General features: G+C 56.2%; 1 protein-coding gene across 1 annotated transcript in view; it reads left to right on the forward strand.

Moving 5' to 3' along the window:
• ITGA11 (integrin subunit alpha 11) overlaps positions 1-13,545 on the forward strand; it is a 108,927-nt gene extending 95,382 nt beyond the window's left edge. Inside the window, exons 21-30 of the mRNA XM_032864605.1 lie at positions 1,897-1,995; positions 3,401-3,477; positions 4,021-4,110; positions 4,978-5,068; positions 6,695-6,808; positions 7,023-7,109; positions 8,511-8,621; positions 8,733-8,828; positions 12,175-12,288; positions 13,000-13,545. Coding sequence (XP_032720496.1) covers positions 1,897-1,995; positions 3,401-3,477; positions 4,021-4,110; positions 4,978-5,068; positions 6,695-6,808; positions 7,023-7,109; positions 8,511-8,621; positions 8,733-8,828; positions 12,175-12,288; positions 13,000-13,071 — 951 coding nt within the window. The 3' untranslated portion in view covers positions 13,072-13,545. The remainder of the gene's footprint in view (positions 1-1,896; positions 1,996-3,400; positions 3,478-4,020; positions 4,111-4,977; positions 5,069-6,694; positions 6,809-7,022; positions 7,110-8,510; positions 8,622-8,732; positions 8,829-12,174; positions 12,289-12,999) is intronic.
• Positions 13,546-14,567: the final 1,022 nt, after the last annotated feature.

The following is a 14,567-nucleotide window of genomic DNA, read 5'->3' on the forward strand; positions in this document are numbered from 1 at the left end:
AGGCAGGAAGGGAGCATTCAGCCAAGGCGACTGGTGGGCTGCACGTTACAGCCAGGGAGCTTACAGATCCCTGTGGCCAGGCTTCTCCCAGAGGTTCAACCAGGTCTGGTCTGGGGCCACGCCCACATCAGCATGCTTTGAAAGCATTGCGGGCAAGGTCAGCGTGCAGCAGGGGGAGAGCCACTGGGAGAGGGGGGTCTGAGCCCTTCCCGAGTGTGGGGAGGAATGTCCTTTAGCCCGTGTCCTTGGCCCTCATTAGGGACACACACACATGTGCGTACACACGCACAGCCACACACACCCCACACGGGTGCACACCAGCTAATACAGCCCCTTGCCCACAGTTCATCCTTCAGGCTTTCTCAAAAGGGCCCTTTTCGCAAGAACTGGAACAGGTTATTCCAAACTTTAACATTTCCTATTATGCCAGAGACTGAGGCACAGAGGGGTGGACGGGGCCTGACCAGGACCACACAGCTAGTAAGTGGCAGAGGGGTTCCTGGGCCTGCACTTCAGGGCAGGGCTTTGTCCTCATGTCACATGCCTGAAGGGCCTTCCCGAAGCCCCAGAAGGCCACATGGGCTCCCCCAGCCCCACACAGCTCCCCAGCATGGCCCTGCATGCGTTCCGAGGGAATTCACAGGGCCTGAGTGTTGGCCTGTGGTGACCCTGAACTCTGCAGGGCTCGAGCCCAGAGAAGTCCCTGAGACAGGATCACTGACTCAACCCAGGACATCACTGTCATGTGGGGGGGGGCGGTCCCAGCTCCCCTCAGACAGTCTCTGCCCCCAAGGATCTCAGAGCATCCGTGTAGAGCCCTGAGTGCTGGGTGGGGCAGAAACGGGACCCCTCTGTCTCTGCCAGGCAGTCCCTCCATCAGGCCCGGGGCTGGGGCCCACAGCCAAGCCCCCTGCAACCCCAAGTGAAGATGGGCAGCCCATGTGATGGCCCTCCTTCCAAGTCCTGTCCCGCCCAGAGATTTTGGCATCTGTCTGAATTGGGGTACTTAGGGAAACAGGGCCCCAAACCCACATCCACCTTTCACTACTTCCCTGGTCCAGACACTACAGTGCCATGCCTATTCATAAGCCCAGGGGGCAGTCTTCGTGGGATTTTGTGTCTGTAGCACAAAAGGACTTTGAGAACTGAGGAGGGCAAAGAGAAGTGGGCAGTGTGTTCTAGAAAGGGCTGCATCCACACATGCAGCGGGGGTTGGGGGGGGAGTGGGGAGGGCGCGTGTGTGTGTGTGTGTGTGTGTGTGTGTAGGGATAGCCCACAACCTGGCTCCGCCCATCCAGCCCCAGCCCAGGAGCTGCTCACAGCTGGGAGACCAGCACTCCTCTCCCTAGGCTGCCCTCCATCCTACCATCCAGCCAAGGGGAACGCTAGAGGAGGAAGCACTCCCGCCCAGCCAGTCACAGATGTGTTAGTCTGATCATGTGCACTTCATACACACACAAGCAAAAGCACACAGACCTTCCTGTGTATCCAAGGAAACCCACCTGTTCCTTGTGCCTGCCACAGGGCACACACAAGTGGAGTCTACACAGACATGCCTTTCCGTCCACATGTGCATATGCATGCCCAAAGATACACACAAGGACACACAGCCACCCAGCAATGTCAAGGTAGAGCGCTGTGGGGGAGTCCCCTCCCTCAGGACCCTAGCGGAGGGGACCCCGGTGCTTGCCCAGCAGGGCCCCAGCTCAGAGAGGCCCAGGAGCCGGGCTGTGATTCCCCCTCAAAGCCACTGCCTCCCGTGTCTCCAGGGCCGCTGGGGTCCCAGCTTCCTTCCAAGGTCTGTGGTACAGCTCTGGTGGGGTGCATGGGTGGTCCCCAGGCCCAGGTCTCTGGCCCTCCTAACAGCTGACCACGGTGCTCCCCACCCTCCCCCAGGACGACTCAGATGGCAGCATCGAGTGTGTGAACGAGGAGAGGAGACTCCACAAGAAAGTCTGCAATGTCAGCTACCCCTTCTTCAGGGCCAAGGCCAAGGTTGAGGCTGGGGGCAGTGTGGGGGCGGGACCGGGTGGGTACTGGGAGGCACTAGGGAGGCAAGGGAAATGGAAATGAACAGAGGGGAGAGTGGGGGAGGGATGGAGAAGCCTGAGCATGGCTTTTAAGTATGCTAGTTTTTTTCTCCCAGGAAATGACACTCACAGGACCTAACTAGCCAGCCCACCCCCAAGAGAGCATCCAGGCTCCTTCACCTCAGGGGCACGCCACCACTCCTACCCACCACTCTCCCACCACCTCCTGGCCAGTTATCCCTTTATCCTTTATCCTAACACACTTTTCCCAAGTCCAGCCTCTCTCAACCTATTATGTGCACAGGGAGAGATTGGGAGAAAAATTAATGTTTTGTGAGCACTTATCCTGTGCTTAAAAGGACAAGTGGAAAGTGGGTAGGGTGTGTGAGGGGAGAAGCAAATTCCCCAGGAAGGAGAATCCCCAGATTCCAGACTCCAGATCACGTAGCATTTGTCCATCTCTACGGGGCACTGGGTAGCCACTGAAGGTTCTGGAACAAGAAAAGACCCAACTGAGACTAGGCTACTTGTAGAGCTGGAATCAGACAGAAGGGAGCTTGAGGCAAGAGTCAGGGAGAGTGACAGATTGTTCCCAGGATCGGGATCTGCAAGGCTGCGGGAGAGAAGGGGAATCCTTGCCTCCCTACTGGGACACAAGTCAAGAATGAGGCCCCAAGGTCTCCTTGGGAAACCCCATGAAGCAGATCTGGGAAGAACATGAGGTCTGGGCAAAGCCCCTGTAATGTCCCCAGAGTCGGGGAGGTGGCTAGGAGGGTCAGAGGTCACAGGCTACAGTCCTGGGCCAAGGCCAAGGGAAGCACAGGACCGGACCATCGGAGTGGTGGGAGGACCGCTGGACCAGGAGGCAGGTGCCTTATTGAACTGCTGGGTGCCTGAGGCAGCCTTCACCCTTCTGCTGGCCTCTCCCTATCGCACATAGGAAGAAGGGGCCGCTGAGGCAGTCCTCCCGCTGGCTTCCAGCCCTGCACCCTGTGGTTCATGGGGATGGCCACCTCCCCTTCCCGCCATCAAGTTCCCCACCCAGGAATTCCCACAGGATCCTGAAATTGGACCTGCTGCCTTCTAGTTGCCTGTAGTTGAAAACAAAAAGGAAGTCAAAGGGGAGAACGGCTGGTCCCTTAGCCAAGAAACCCCATCAGAGGAGCTGTTGTCTGTGGCTGTGTCCCCAGGTCCCGAGCTCAGCTCACATCACTCTGACACCTGGTTCTCCAGGCACCCCAGGCAACAGCTACCCACTCACTCCCCCACCCGGGGGGGACAAGGGCAGGGGCAGGGAGTGGCGGGCTGGCCATGCCCAGACCTGCAATTCCCAGACACCCAGCTCCAGCAACTGGACCTCTTCCTCGCAGGTGGCTTTCCGGCTGGATTTTGAGTTCAGCAAATCCATCTTCCTACACCACCTGGAGATCCGGCTCACCGCTGGCAGGTCTGGGCCTCACCTGCTCCTTCCGCCCTCGCTAGACTCTGCTCGCTGCTGTCCCCTGTGCTCCTGTCCCGACCTCGGGGGCCCACCTGCTGCCTTCTCCATCCTCGCGCAGCTCGGAGAGAAATAGCAAACCCTTACCATTGCTCTGGAGCTGTTTTTAAAACCTTCAATTACAAAGCACTGTACATGTAATCATCTGGCCTCACAGCAGCCCCTGACGATAGCAAAGCAGGGGTCATCCTCACAGAGTAAGGGAAGGAAGGTCTTTTAAAATGGAAAAATGTTGGAGAGGAGAGAAGTCCAGGACAGAAAGAATACCGGAGAAGGAGTAGAACAAAAAATCAGTGTCCCTCTCCCAGTTGCTATAGTTACACACTGTGTGTCCTTGGGAAGTTCACACAGCCTCTCTGAGCCTTCCTTTCCTCACCTGTTAGTTGCTTTGCCCATCTGAAGGGGCTGCAATGAGCCCACACGGGGAGCCGGCTCGGCTGGTGGAAGGCCCCCTGGCCTGCTCCTGATCGCCCCGCACGACTCTCCTTGCAGTGACAGCGATGAGGAGGAGAGCACCAAGGAAGACAACACGGCCCTCCTGCGCTTCCACCTCAAATATGAGGCTGATGTCCTCTTCACCAGGTCGGGGGATGGGGGGGACAGGCTGGGGGAGGCCCGAGAGAAGTGAGGCCTAAGACGGGGTACCCTCTGGGGGGGATCCGTATAGGACCAGAGGTCACAGGGGCCAGGCTGCAGTACCGAGGGACTGTGAGTTGGGGGTTGTCCCTGAGGACTTGGAGAGGGCAGCCCCCTCAGCCATGCTGGGCAAGGGGTAGAAGGAGATACAAAGCTGGCCTCCAGGGAGCTCCTGCCTCGGGGAGTGGGGGGCGCATGGGAGATGTCCACCCCCAGTGCAGGTGATAACGGGAGCCTGGTCTCAGAGGATTTTAAAATAGTCATAAAACCTACTAAAAGTTCATCTGCTTTTCATTACCACCTTGGACCAGCAACTCTCCACAGAGAAAGTATGAGAACCCACCTCCTCACAGGGCAAAGTGCTCCCACCAGCCAGCCCTGTCCCCTGGGAGCCCCTAGGCGGTTGGAGAAGTCGGACTTGCAACCACACAGAAAGCAGGCTCAGGCCCTCCCGTGGCCACTGTCGGACACTGGAACAGGGCAAAGCGGGCGAGTTCATGCTCTAAAGAGGCCGTGCCCTTGGGCTGAGAGGCCAGGAATGGCCCCCAAGGGCAGGGATGGCCAATGACCAGCTCTCTGGGCTCATGCCCATCCCCCACATGAGGCGGCCTTTGCTGAGTGATCTCGGCATGCATTCCTGCTGAGGCTCAGAACCCTTCCCAACACAGTCCTCCCCGTCCTGAGGGACACCAGAGAAAACCTCTTTCCTGTGGTCTAGGGGAGCCAGGCACATGCCCATGCCCTCTGTCATGCATTTATTCAGCAAGCCAACACTGCCTGAGCTCACAGCGGCCCTGTCCTCTGTCCCTGCAGGGGCAGCAGCCTGAGCCACTATGAGGTCAAGCCCAACAGCTCACTGGAGAGGTACGATGGCCTTGGGCCTCCCTTCAGCTGTGTCTTCAAGGTAAGGCTGGCAGAGAGCCAGGCAGAGGAAAGGACAAGAGCTGAGGGTTCCCCTTGGGGTGGGGAGGAGTCTGGAATCATTGCAAGTGCCTGGGATTCAGCCCCAGACCTGTTACCCACTCACTGTGCGATTTTAGGCAAGTTCCTTGCCCTCTCTGGGCCTCTCAGTCCTTATCTAGAAAATAATGGGGGGTGCAGATTGGGGCTCAGTCTCTTAAGCAGCTGACTTTTTTTTTAAGATTTTATTTATTTATTTGACAGAGATCACAAGTAGGCAGAAGGGGGGGGAAGCAGGCTCCCTGCTGAGCAGAGACCCCCCCCCATGTGGGGCTCGATCCCAGGACCCTGGGATCAAGACCTGAGCCAAAGGCAGAGGCTTTAACACACTGAGCCACCCAGATGCCCCAAGCAGCTGACTCTTGATCTCAGTTCAGGTCATGATCTCAGGGTCGTGAGATCGAGCCCCAAACGGGGCTCTGTGGTCAGTGGGGAATCTGCTTAAGATCCTCTCTCTCCCTCTTCCCCTCTCCCCCGACTCAAATAAAAATAAATAAATCTTAAAAGAGAAGAAAAGAATGGGGCTGGACTGGGAGGATGTATCATTGAAGGTTAGGTGTGGTTGCCTATATTTAAAAAAATATTTTTAAATACAAGTGGCCTAAATGGACCAGAGTTTATTCTCTCCATAAAAGAAGTCCAGGGTTGGCAGCTTCATAAAATCATTCAGGATTGGGTCTTCTGTCTGCTCCACCGTCCTTGACATGCCACTATCAGCCTCTTAAGTTCACCTCATTGCCCAATACAGTTGCAGCTCCGGCCATCACACTCTCATCCCAGGAAGGAGGAAGGGGAGAAGAGCAGTCCCCTCCCTCCTAAAGAAACTCCTTGGCAGTTCCTCACACTGCCAGTTACCTAGGGAGGCTGGGAAATGTGGCATTCGTCTCTGTACCCGTGTAAGGAAGGAGCAAGAAGGGGGATGAGGAGGCATTCGAGCAGTCTGCCCAGTGGGCTCCATGCCCCACCCCCACCCCTAAACCCTGCGTGAGAGCTCAGGGCAGGCTGACGCTGGAAACCATGTATCAGACATGCTGGTATCCAGGTGGCTCTTCCAGGAGGGGTCTAGCGACTGCCTGAGGCCAACCCAGCTGGTAGATGCTTGAAGCTCTGGGTCAGAGACCGGCCTCTCTGATTCTGGAACCCTGCTTGGAGTCACTGCCACTCTGACACCAGCCATGTCACGGCTAGGACTCGCTCACCAGTTACAGCCTTCATTAATGAATGACTCAACTCTCACCATCTCCTCCCTGACCTCAGCCCAGGGTGGCCAGCGACACTAGGCTACAAAATCCCCACAGCCAGGAGAGCCTGGGAATGGAAGTGACCTTGCTTTCCAGCCTCATGGCCCCCACTGGCTTGTCTTTGGCCTCCAGGAGCCCAGACCCTTGGGTGCTTCCACGCACATTTGTGCACACAGCCCCTGCGGTGATTTGGCAGAGCATATATGCCAGGGGCTTGAGGGGCCTAATTCCCAACCTGATGGGTGGCTCACCTCCATGGACCTCGTCCTCCACTCCCCTCTCCTGCAGCTGCTGCTGGAAGTACTGACTCCTCCTCTCTCTGGTCACAGATCCAAAACTTGGGCTTGTTCCCCATCCACGGAGTAATGATGAAGATCACCGTCCCCATCGCCACCAGAGGGGGCAACCGCCTGCTGATGCTGAAGGACTTCCTTACTGACCAGGTACCAGAGCCCTTGGGAGCCTGCTCAAGGGAGGGGACCAGTAGGCGACAGACCTACCCCTAGGGGTGTCCCCAAGTCCTCAGACCTCAGCTCCTCCTCCCCGGCCCCAGACCAGCAGGGCCTTCACGGGGCAGAGAAGGAGAATGGAGCATCTCTGGGATGCTGATTGGGCCAGAGCTGGTGGTGAGGCCGGTTGTGTGTGGCCCTGGTGCAGGTGAACACGTCCTGTAACATCTGGGGAAACAGCACTGAGTACCGACATGCCCCGACGGAGGAAGACCTGACCCGAGCCCCACAGCTGGTGAGTGTCCTCCTTACCCAGGGGCTGGGCCTCGAGCCTCAAACCAAGAGGAAACAGAATGAAGAAATATACTTCTTGCTCTTAATGAGCTCACCATCTCTCAGGACACATAGAGTGAATGCCAGAGGAGCCAGGGGACGAGGCTGTGACAGGTGTCAAGAGAGAGAGGAGGGGAGCAGACAACCACCAGGAAAGGAACAGGGATCGTGGCCTGGCACCTCTGCCTTAAAGGGCAGCAGGATACGGATGAGCAAAGGGAAAGGGAAGCCCAGACCCAGCAAGGCTCTGAAGGCCAGGACCTCCTTGGCTTGTATTGGAGACTTTGACCCCAGCAGCTGGGTCCTCCCTGTCCCTGGGGATGGAGGGCAGCTCACGTCACCTCCCAAAGCCCTCCCTGAGACACCTGCTTGTCCCCAGCTTTTTGCTCCCAGGGCTGCCCCTGCTCCAGATAGCAGTTTCTGATTGCTTTCACTGTTCTTCCCAAAACTAACATATTGGTTGTTCTGGTTTGATTTCCGCAAATGAGCCCCTCACACCAAGCATTTTGAGTGTAGTGTACTTTCCTGAAGACTGGGCCTAGGGGGCTGGGGAGGGGGGATTGTTTCAGGGGCTGAAAGAGAGGGACACAAACAAGTTTAACCTAATAAAATCTGATAATTTGACGATTTCTTTGGGTTTTCTGTTGAACGGGATCATCTGTAAACAATAATAGTGTGAGTGTTACCATTCAATCCTTACAAACTGTTTTTCTCATCTTCTGGCTCTGGCTAGGACCTCCAGGGCAGCGGGAAATAGAAATGATGACAGTCTTGTCTTGAACTTGATTTTTTTTTTAAATTGTTTTTAAGTTTTTCATTATTAAATATGATACTTGCTGTAGTTATATATATATATATATATATATATATATATAGACACACACACACACACACACACATATAAACACCCTATATTCAGATTCAGGAAATTCCTTGGGAGTTTTTATCGGAAACAGAACTTGGATTTCCTAAAATGCTTTCTCTGCCTCTGTTACAGTAATCATACAAGGTCTCCTTTAATCTGTTTGTCCGGCGATGACATTTATAGGCTCCCTAAGGTCAAATCCAAGTTCTGCTCCTAGAATACACGTGATTACCCACAACCTCGACCAGCATAGGCTATACCGTCCTTACCTCGTCCTCCAGCCATCGCCTGGCACCCGCAGCCCATGTGTCCCCCCACCCCCCACCTCTTCTCATCCCCATCCTCTGCCCCTCCCCCCTCACAGGAGCCAAACTTGGGCTCAGCCATCTGTCTGATGGCCCAAGGCCCTGCTCACATTCTTGGGCGTGGCTAGGCCAGATGCCTCCCTTGCTCCCCTGGAGCCCAGTCGCTCACCCCAAGACCCGCCTCCTCTTTCAGAATCACAGCAACTCTGATGTAGTTTCCATCAACTGCAACGTGAGGCTGGCCCCCAACCAGGAGATCAATTTCCATCTGCTGGGGAACCTGTGGTTGAGGTCCCTAAAAGCAGTAAGTAGAGCTCCTGAGCTAGACCCCAAGGAAGCAAGGGAAGGTGGTGGGTGCCGGGGTGTCTCCCCGCAGGGGAAGGGTTGGCTTCTGACAAGACCTCTGATTATACAGCTCAAGTACAAGCTGATGAAGATCACGGTCAATGCAGCCCTGCAGAGGCAGTTCCACAGTCCCTTCATCTTCCGCGAGGAGGATCCCAGCCGCCAGGTGAGCCCCCGGGAACCCTGCAGGCCTCAGCCTGAGCCAGACCAGCTAGGGAAGGGGTTGCCCCTCTCCCTAGAGCTTCCTATGCTCTGTGCTCGCGTGTTCCTGCAGGAGAGAGGTGGACCGATCTGCAGTTAGTGCAGCATCAGAAGACAGGAGAGAAGCAAGACAAACAGGCTGTTGGGGCATGAGCAGGGATGGGGCCAAAAGTAGGCATTAGCCCAGTGACCTCGAGAGCACCAGGTTCTATACCACAGCAGCCCCGTGGAATCAGAGGAAGGAGGGGAGTGTGGGTATTCTGCACTAGAGGAAAGGACTAGGTCTCACGCCTGCCTACCTCTAGAGGTTGGGGGTCTTGGTGGGGGAACTCATTGATTGGATCCACCAACAGTGAGGCAGGCTAGCAGCCTAGAATGACCATCCATCCCTCTCTTCCCCATCCATCCTCACCCCAAATACAAGGAAATGCACATAGCAGGCTTTAGAAGTTGGTGTGAACTAAGTTCGTGAAGAACAAGGGAAGCGAGATGTCTCTGTACTGGGACTCTGTGAATTGGCTAAAACTGGATGTTACAGGCCAGACTGTCCAGACTGTCTAGAATCAGGGCCCCCAGAAGAGGGTGAGGCTTCATACAGTGCTCTCCTAAGAAAATGAGAAGTTGGATCTTGAAGAAAAGCCCAGTCCTTTGGAGTGGGGCTTGGGACATGGGACACTGCTGCCCTCCACTGGCCACATCCCCACACCGGCCGTGGCCTGCAATCCTTGTGAGTGGTTCTCATACTAGATGCCAAGTGAACCCCCAGCGCCACACCCAGGGGGATGCTGGAGACCCAATTCAGGCATGGACAGGAAGCCAGACCTTAATCAAACACACAAACACCACTCGCAAGCCGGGTGGGGGGCTGCCAGGCAGAGGGGGAGCAGGAGCAGGGGACCCACCAAAGGAGCAGTTTGTTCCTTCATCTGACATTTGGTGGGTGTTCCTCCTATGACTCGGGCCCCCAGGGGATACGGAGATGACTTAAGCAGACAAGGGGGATGAAGATAACATAGCATGGCTCTGATCTGGGGGCGAGTGCAGGTGCTGGGCTTGGGGGGGGCAGTCAGAGGAAGGGATGTCCGGGAGAAGTTTTCTGGAGACAGTCCACTTGAACCGAATCTCAAGAGGTATGTCAGAATTCTGCAGGCAACCGAGAGAGGAGGCGTTGTACAGGCACCCCCAATGCCCACCCCCCCCCCACACACACACGACCCCTCTCTCTACACTAGTCCATAGTTTCTAAGTGAATTCTCCTTCTCCTTCCACTCCCACCTCCCCCCAGAAATCCCTCTGAGCCTCTCCGGATGCCTCACTTCTCTTAGAAATGCAGCAACCCAGAACTGAAGGCCCTGTTGGCTTAGCTGTGAGCTAGCTCCGGGGGCGGGGAGGGGAAGGTCCCAGCCCTCTTGGGTTGAAAGAGAACATAAAAGGCACTCGCCTGCCCTTTGTTGAGCTGTGACTCAGGCCCAGGCACTGTAACAGACCCTGGGCATGCACTCTGGCTCACTCCTCAAAGTGCTGTGAGGTATGACCACTCCTATTTTTTAGATATGGAAACTGAGGCTGTGGCAGGTTAAGGCGGAGAGGGGGCCGTGACTGGCTTGAAGTTGAACAGGGAGTGGGTGGCCAAGCCAGGGCTCCCCTGAGCCGCCACTGGGGGTGGGTAGGTAGGGGTGGTGTCACACATTCAGTCCCCTGCCATGTTGCCTGAGCGCCTCCTCTGTCCCGGCCACTGAACACATAACAGTGACCAACACAGATAAAGCCCTGTTCCCCTGGAGCAGACGTTCTAGATGGGCAGGATGGCAAGACACGGGAATATATCAATGCCGAGTGGTGATAAAGCTGTGCCCGGAAAAACAATAGGCACAAAAGGGTGGAGACTGGGGGGACAGGGTGCTGTTTTATACAAGGAGATTGGGAAGAGCCTCCCAGATAAACTGACATCAGAGAGAGAGCGTGAAGAAGGGGGGTATCTCATCGCTATCAGCCCAGCAGAAGGGACAGCAAGACCAAGACCCTGCAATGAGTGTGTGCTTGACTTGTTGGAGGCCAGGTAGCTAGAGGGCTGGAGTGGAGAGAGCGATGGGGAGAGGAGGAGACAGGGCTAGGGAGGTGAGCAGAGCTGGAGAGTGTAGGGCCTTGCGGGCCAGGACGGGGACTCTTACTTTCCACTCTGAGCTGCAGACACAGAGTGGAGGAGAGTAAGTCTGCCTTCCTCCGGCTGCCATGCCGAGAACAGACTACAGAGGGCAATGAGGAGGCTGGGAGGCAGTAAGCAGGTTCTTATGGTTTCCAATGCTAAAAGGAGGGTGCTGGGTCCAAGGAAGTAGCCCTGGAGGGAAGAAGACTGGCCATAGTTGTGGTGCTTCAAAGGTCGAATGGCCAGATTTGGCTGGAGTCCATGTGGCCGTGAAGGTAAGAGTCAGGGCCGAGCCCGGAGCTTCTTAGCTGAGCAAAGCTAGGAAGGACAGTGCTGCCTTTCGCTTCCGTGGGAAGGCAGTGAAGGAAGAGGTTTGAGGGTGAGGAGTGGGATCAAGAGTCTGTTTGGGAACCTGTTAAAGATGCCAAGTAGGCTGGGAAGATGGAGGATATGAGTCTGGAATTTACCAGAGAGGCCAGGTAGAAGGGAGAAATGTGACAGCAGTCAGCGGAGAGATGGTAAAGCCCCACGTTGGGAAGAGTTAGGCCCTCTTCTGGCCCTGAGCCCTTTTGCCTTCGGAGCCCCTTCCTCCTTAAAAACGTAATGTAAATCATTATTTTATGACAGTGTCCATATAAAGACAAACATAATCCAAGCAAGGTTATATTTTTTCTTCTTCTAATTTTAAAAGAAATTAGAACAGTTTTGGGGCCCCCTAAAGGCACCAAGGGCCCTGGGCCCACTGTGCCAAGTGGGGAAGAAGGCCCCGAGCTCACCAGGAAGTGACTATAGGTAAAGCAGAAGTCCAAGGATAGAGCCACAGGGCACATCAAAATTTAGAAGCTGGGGAGGCGATGAAGAAGCAGCAGAGAAAATAAGAAAAAGTAGCCCACGTGGTGGGAGAATCCAAGGGGAGTGGAGAGTGGCCCAAGGCCAAAGGCAGAAAGTGTCTCAAAGAGGAGGTAGGATCACCTGGGTCCCTTAACTCCCGTGTCTGTTGTGCAAGGGTGGGGTGCTCTGGAGCCTCTGCCGGCCAGGTGCCACCCATCCCTCCAGCAGATCCTCCTGGGCGCTAGCTATCCCCACGCCCCCCCCCTGGTTGGCCCCCCACGCCGGGGCCCCAGAACAGTCATGCTGTGGACCTGGCGCCCTCCTCCCCTTGCAGATCACATTCGAGATCTCCAAGCAAGAAGACTCGCAGATCCCCATCTGGATCATTGTAGGCAGCACCCTGGGGGGCCTCCTGCTGCTGGCCCTGCTGGTCCTGGCACTATGGAAGGTGAGGTCCCAGTGGGCAGGTGATGGGGAAAGCAGCAGGTGGGGGGCCCAGGCCAGGGGCTCTAACCTCTGGGCTCTGGTGCTGGTCCCTACATTCTCCTCCCCGTGAGAGCTGGCACCCACCCAGCCTCCTCCCCAGAACTTGCCTGCTACCGAAGCCTGCCCCTCTCACCACAGCAGACAGCTTGGCTAGTGCCACCAGGGGACCTGCAGCCTGTGGCTCTGACCCTTCTGTGGGTCCCTTTAGGAACTTGATGAAAGCTAGGTCTCTTATCAGAAAAAGAAGCAAGCACACAGAAACACAAAATTTCTCCAACAAAATTTCTCCATGCTGCTCACAAGCCTCCCAAAGTCTTCTCTGTGTTTGAGCAGCAGGTGGAGAACCTATTATGGTTCTGGAATTCTATGAGGCAAGGGAGGCCCAGAGAGGGGTGTTGACTGGGGCAGGGTCATACAGCACAACTTCTAGCCTCCTGACCCAGGCTTCATGCACTCCATTGTAGACACCCCCCCCATCACCACCACCAATTCAGGGGCCCATTGTGGTCCACCAAGGGAGTCCTGCTGGATTGGGGGTTGGGGGGTTCTTGGTGTTAGCTGAGGTATTCGGGAAGGAGCCTTGGGAGGGTTAATGAAGGGAAAGCAGGGAGGGGAGACAGGCCTTGCCCACCGGGCCCACCCCTGAGACTTCTTCTACCTTTGCTGCCCACAGCTCGGCTTCTTTAAAAGTGCCAAGCGCAGGAGGGAGCCTGGCCTGGACCCCAACCCCAAAGCGCTGGAGTGAGTCTCAGAGGAGGCTGCGAGTCGATGAGGGCCAGGATGCCGGTCCAGGCAGCGTGCAGGCCCAGGCCCAGGGCCCGCTGAGCTGGGGTGGAGAAGATGCCAGCTCGCTTTGCACTTGACCTCATCTCCTGAGAGACCAAGCCTACACCCTCTGAAAGGAACTCAAGCCAGTTTTAGGAGGGACTACTCTACTGGGAGGCCCAGGCACCTCCAACACAGAGCCCTGGTGATTTAGAGGGGCCCGTCACATGGCCCACCAAAGCCTCCGCCAGGCTCTGTGGGGGCATTTGCGCCTCTGCCACTAAGGTGCTAGGAATTCCTACTGGCCTGTCCCATCCTCAGAAGAAACTGGGAGAGGAAGACTGCCATGCAAACCTACTCTGCACACTTCAGGCCTCCAGTCCCAGTAGGACCCCGGGGGGTGGGGGGGACCGGCGCAGCAGATCTGCATTCTGTGCTGTCCTCCCACCCCCCTGCACTGCCCCAGGCACCAGGTCCCGCTCTCATCTTCTGCAGACAGGAGCTAGGTCCCTGGAGCTGCCCCTGAATAAACCAGGGTCCCCTGGGCTCGATGGTGACAGCTGCGGGCCAGGAATGAAGGAGGACTCTGGGTTGCGGAGACTGTGTCGGACAAGTAGCTGGAACGCAGAACATGGGGCACCCACCCCGAGATGGGGAGGCAAATGGGCTCTCCACACCCCCACAGCCCCTGCCCTGCCAGCTGCTTTTGTTCCTAGTACCCAGCCGGAGCCCGAGCACCACACACTCCGAGTCCCGCATCCGCACTTGGTCTTCCAGCCTGCCTGGCCCAATGTGCCGCCTGGCAGCAGGGGCAGCGGTGCGGAGCCTCCCCTCCCTGTGTCACCCACCTCCCTGCGTGTGCGTGTACACACACACACACGCACACACACACACAGCCTCCCGTCCCTCCCTTCCACCCACCATGCAAGAGAGAAGGGCCGGCACTGCTGAGGGGTCTCTCTGGAATGCACTGGCTAAAGCTGGTGTAGGGACACCCGAGTCTGTGCAACCTCAGTGGCAAATGTCTGATCCGCTGGCCCATGGGACAAGTGGTACCACCAATGACGGCGCCTTGAGGACAACAGGCACGCCTGGTGCCCAGCGAGTAATTTATGCCTTAATCTTGTTTTGAGGTAAAAATGAAAGGGGGATGCATCAAAGGCATCTGTACCCTGGTCACATAGTACGACCTTTACTGTCGTAAATATTTTTTAAAATAAAAAAAAAAAAATACAGTGATTGAAAACAACCAAGGTGCTGTCATCCCATTCTGTGGTCAGGGCATGTCCTGGGGAGCCAACCTCTTTTCTCTGAAGGAAAGGAGACAGATGTGGGGCTCCTCCTGCTCTCCCATTCTCTCGAAATGTTGAGAAGGGACCTGTCCACCATTTGCTCCCTACATCCCTACACCCTCCCCACCAAATGGGTGCCTGATCTGCGATGAACACCTCCAGCGATGCAGCCCTTCCTCCCTCG

The sequence above is a fragment of the Lontra canadensis genome, unplaced genomic scaffold, assembly GCF_010015895.1.
Source record: "Lontra canadensis isolate GAN:19392208 unplaced genomic scaffold, GSC_riverotter_1.0 scaffold28, whole genome shotgun sequence".
Classification (NCBI taxonomy): domain Eukaryota; kingdom Metazoa; phylum Chordata; class Mammalia; order Carnivora; family Mustelidae; genus Lontra; species Lontra canadensis.